General features: G+C 37.8%; 1 protein-coding gene across 1 annotated transcript in view; it reads left to right on the top strand.

Moving 5' to 3' along the window:
- Positions 1 to 5,229, top strand: part of LOC109952584 (potassium voltage-gated channel subfamily H member 5-like) — a 16,148-nt gene that overhangs the window by 3,978 nt on the left and 6,941 nt on the right. The window contains exons 2-7 of the mRNA XM_020587744.1: positions 938 to 1,061; positions 2,666 to 2,772; positions 2,897 to 3,025; positions 3,503 to 3,618; positions 4,513 to 4,905; positions 5,018 to 5,110. Of these exons, the coding sequence (XP_020443400.1) occupies positions 938 to 1,061; positions 2,666 to 2,772; positions 2,897 to 3,025; positions 3,503 to 3,618; positions 4,513 to 4,905; positions 5,018 to 5,110 (962 nt within the window). The remainder of the gene's footprint in view (positions 1 to 937; positions 1,062 to 2,665; positions 2,773 to 2,896; positions 3,026 to 3,502; positions 3,619 to 4,512; positions 4,906 to 5,017; positions 5,111 to 5,229) is intronic.

The raw sequence follows: 5,229 nt of genomic DNA, 5'->3' as shown, positions 1-5,229 counted from the left end.
GAATAACCTTTGCTATTTTCATATTCAGATGCATAATGAGATTTGTGTTTATGGCGGCACAGTCGCACTTTATGGCGTTTTATCCGTGTTAGTGAAGTCCCATTGAGTAGCACACTGGTGCAGTAATATTTCATCTCAGCAAAACAGTCAACAGTTGCAGTAGTGTTATTAGAAATCCATTTTGCAGATTCCCAGTCTAAGAGTGAGAGTGAATATGTATGAGACTGGAAGGTTTTATTACAGTATAATGTTAGTATAATCAAAGATAATGCATCATGGAGTTAATGTTTGTAAACAATGTCTGCTCACCTCAAAAATATATTTTAAGCAAATCTGGCTTGTGACAGTAATCTGAAATGTAGTCATTATTATCTGAATAGCTCCGACCCTGAAATATTGTGTAATTTAATTTGGACCAAATGTGCTCAGTCTTCTCTGTGGAGACTGCAGTTCTACAGTTCCACACTGTTGTAAAGCTAGAAAATGTTGCAGCTCCTCATCATCAATATTTAATTTGCATTAAAGGTGGAAACATTTGATCAAGAACTATTTCTGATTACCGCTATTAACTAGTGTTTTTAATATGAATGATTTTTGCTTCTTGTTTACATTATACATGATTATATAAAGAATATTAGAAATGGGAGAGTTTGCTTTATACTGGTTTAAATGGTTGTTGCATGCTAAGTTGTGGCTAATTTGTGACATTGCTCAACATGATGTATTGAAAACTGTTAAAGGAAAAGAAAATGTCAAATTCAGATTTAGAACTTCAGTAGCAATGCAGAAAAATAACTCCAGTTTCAGTTCCAGTGATTATAATGATGCTCTGACTTTCAGAGACAAAACTCTAATGGCTAACTGACAGGTGCAGCAGTCTGCAGGTGACTAGTTTTGTTTCAGACCCCTGTATTCCTTTATTCTGTTTTTGTTTCAGAGACCAGTTTCCTTCTGGGAAACGCACAGATCATGGAGTGGCCCGTTGTCTACAGCAACGATGGATTCTGCAAGCTGTCTGGATATCACAGAGCTGAGGTCATGCACAGGAGCAGCACGTGCAAGTATGATGTTTTGTAGTATAATGGCCTGAATGTGAGGGTTTTTTTAAAAAATTTTTTATTATTTTATTCTTTCACAATTCTTATTGCTCTTTTTTGTAATATATACAATGGTTGAAGTGAGCTTTTGTATGTGTTTCCCCAGTTTTCAACGCCATACTCTAAGTATGGTAAAATCAATGAAGAATACAAAATGCGTAATGCTTTCTTGTCCAAAATATATCTAACCCTTGCCAATATCGATATATTTTTTGCTATTTTGTGCTGAACATATCTGATATGAGATTTCCAGGAGAATTTGTCATCAACTATGACACCTAGAAATTTAATTTCATGTACTCGTTCTATATTAGCTCCCCCAATTTTCAATTGATTGTTCATTATCTAGTCTACGATTCCCAAATACCATAAATTTAGTTTTATCCAAATTCAGAGATAGTATATTACTATCACACCATTTCTTTATCTTCTCAAGTTCCTGTGTAACCCGTCGAGAGAGTTGCTGTAGGTTTTCACCCGATGCCCATATGGTAGTGTCATCAGCAAACAAAACCACTTTCACTAAATCAGAAACCTTGCATATATCATTAATGTATAATATAAAATAAGTTAGGTCCCAAAACAGAACCCTGAGGCACTCCACATACAATATCCAGCTCACTTGATTGGTATTCACCCAACTTCACAAATTGTGTCAAATAACTTCTAATCCATTTCAGAACCTTTCCTCTGATCCCATATTTTTCTAACTTGTCCATTAATAATTCATGATTGATTGTGTCAAATGCTTTTTTTTAGGTCAATAAATATTCCCACCGTGTATTTCTTCTCATCCATAGCACTTGTAATGTCCTCTATCAGGTCGGTAATGGCCAAAGATGTCTACCGGTTTTACCTAAAACCATATTGGCAATTAGAGAGGATTTTATGATTATTAATAAATGAATCTAATCTGTTAATAAAGAGTTTTTCCAAGATTTTTGAAAATTGTGACAACAGAGAAACCGGTCTATAATTTGTGAAGTTGTGCTTATCACCAGATTTATACAGTGGAATAACCTTTGCTATTTTCATATTATTGGGGAACTGCCCAAGTCGAAACGACATGTTAAAAATATGGGTTAATGGTTTGCATATCTCCGCAATCACCCATTTAACAGTTGTCATAGTGATGCCATCACTATCACTAGATGTTTTGTTAACACATTTATTCACTATCTCTATAATTTCCTTTTCAACTATGGGCTTCAAAAACATAGAACTCATGTAAAAGAATGTTTTAGACTACTAAGATACTGTTTTATACTTCTGCTATTAAAGTGAATTAGTGATAATTTGTTTTCAGTCTTGACATTTCTGTTAAACTGCTCATCCATGTAATACTTGCAGTTATTTTCAGAGTTCTTGAAAAAGTTTTTTTCAGGGTTCAGTAGATGGTTTTTACATGATTAATTCTCTAGAACAGAACAGTAATAAAATACTATGCCTCTTTTGTTATTGCTACAAAAATGCACATGTTGCATGATTGCTTATTCCACTTCAGCTGTCTTCCTCTGCCTTTCTTTCACCAGTTATAGCAACAGCCTGTTTCTCTATTATTTTTGCAGTTTCATGTATGGTGACCTGACTGATAAAAGGACCATAGACAAAATCAAACAAACCTTTGACAGCTATGAGTCCAATTTCTATGAAGTGCTACTCTATACAAAAGATGGTGAGTATCACGGTTGAATCTGATGTTTGTATTGAAATTATAAAGTACACGATAAAAGATTGACAAGCCTAGTCGAGTATCTTTTTGTTCAGGTAGAATTTTCCATTTGAATTGTTTCCTTCAGGAACACCGATATGGCTGTACATGCAGGTGGCTCCAATCAGAAACGAAAATGACAAGGTGGTGCTTTTCCTCTGTACCTTCAGAGACATTACACTTTTCAAACAGCCGATTGAAGATGAATCAACAAAGGGTGAGAAAGTTTGTATTCAGTGTTTCACTGTAATCATGACATTTTATACTGAAATATTAGGACTTGTATTTAACTTAAAGCCCAGCCATTACAAAGAAAGCTTACATTTACTTTATAAAACAATGGAAAGTGCAGTCCAGCTAAAAGTCTTATGCACGAGTGGCCGTGACTTATCAGACGTGTGGTTCCTGGTATGTAACAGAGTATAACTGTCCAGATGTTGTGTGCGCGGGTTAGTGAACTGTGGTCTCTGTCGGACTAAGCAGTGCCATGTCCCTGGGGATTCAATGTGCTACTAAATATGTTACATACATCAAGCAGAAACAAAGGGCACTCAGATCACACTGTGTAAGAAAGGTACATGTATGAAAATACTCCTTATACACAGAGGATTGAATGAATTTGCATTTGTGTGAAAGAGGGCATGGACACCATGTTGTTCTTTGTAACTGAATAAAAATCCTTGCTTCTGAGCAGGATGGACGAAGTTTGCCAGACTGACCCGAGCACTGACCAACAACCGTAACCTGGTGCAGCAGTTAGCACCACTGAGCAAGAATGAGGTCAGCCACAAGCCTTCCCGACTGGCTGAGGTGAGCAGCGTCCACGTCTAAGACAGGACGTTGTTTTCAAAATCATTGCTTCCATTTAAAAATACCTCAAGTTAAATGCCTTAAAAACAGAAGGTCTAGAGTCTGTAAAGGACCAGGAACTTTCCAGTCAAGACATAATGTGCCTCACAGTTTAAAGGATAAACCACCCAAAAATCCTCTAGCAGTTACAAAACACAGCATTTCTTTGCATTTTTGGGTCTATATTGTTGTAAAGGAATGGAGACAAGTGGATGAAATATCAGTATTACCAACCCAGTTAGCATGGAGTCCAATTAGGCTTAAGCTTCTCAGAGTCAAACAGGTCCTTTCTAGACTCTGCCGTAACTGAGAGAAACTGATATGAAACATGGCTAAAATAGAATTACCGTTTCATGGTTGTATACCCCCACCAACCTGTCAAATTTATGGGAATAGGACAGACACGAGGTCACTGACCTTTGACCACCAAAATTTAATCAGCTCATTCTTGAGTGAACAAGTGGACACCTATGCCAAAATTGAAGAAATTCTCTCAAGGCGTTCCTGATTTTTCGCGTTCACAAGAATTGGCCGGACGGACAACCTGAAAACATAATACCTCCGGCTGCAGTTATCACCAGTGCCGAGACATTTTTTATGCCCCTACACATCTTTGACTGACAGCAGCAACTTAATATGCTTCTTAGCTGACAAAAGAATGAAGACACTGAATTGGACTAGTGATAGAAAAGGGTATTATAACAAAAACACAGCTCCTTGTTATTTTGTAAGGATTTCTGGAACCCACTGAGCATCACTGATGATAAAGTATTTGTACTGTGATGTAAGGCCGGGTGTTCCTTGATACAGTATGCTTCTGTACTCATGGTGGCCTATATTCCTTCTCAATGAAAGGCTCTCCAGCTGGGATCAGATATTCTCCCTCAGTACAAACAAGAGGCCCCAAAGACCCCTCCACACATCATCCTCCACTACTGCGCCTTCAAGACCACTTGGGACTGGGTCATCCTCATCCTCACTTTCTACACTGCCATCATGGTGCCCTATAACGTCTCCTTTAGGACCAAGCATACCAATTTGCCTTGGCTGGTGCTGGACAGCGTAGTGGACGTCATCTTCCTGACTGACATTGTGCTCAACTTCCACACGACGTTCGTCGGTCCCGCCGGAGAGGTCATTTCAGACGCGAAGCTGATTCGAATGAACTATCTGAAGACGTGGTTTGTCATTGATTTGCTGTCCTGCCTGCCCTATGATATCATCAATGCATTTGAAAATGTAAATGAGGTGAGTTGAATTTCCTTACTTAAAAGGGTGATGGTTTTAATGACAGTTCTTTTCATTTGTGATTGAGATATCGCCAACATCGTTCTGGCATCTGTATGTCATTTCTTTGAAGGGTGTCGTCACATCTGCCTCTTCAACAAGTCATCTCCGGGAATCTTCAAATTTCCACAGAAATACCACACGGACAGAAGACTCCCTGCTACCGGTAAAGACATTGATTTGATTTGATTTTGATTTGATTTATTCTTCTTTTATCTTCCGTTCTTTTCTTTTAAAAGTGCTATAATCAATGCATTTTATATTGAGAGTGGGTCACATTCCTGC

This window comes from Monopterus albus, unplaced genomic scaffold, assembly GCF_001952655.1.
Source record: "Monopterus albus unplaced genomic scaffold, M_albus_1.0 scaffold9.1, whole genome shotgun sequence".
NCBI classification, from domain to species: domain Eukaryota; kingdom Metazoa; phylum Chordata; class Actinopteri; order Synbranchiformes; family Synbranchidae; genus Monopterus; species Monopterus albus.
This window is presented reverse-complemented; position numbering and strand designations above follow the sequence as displayed.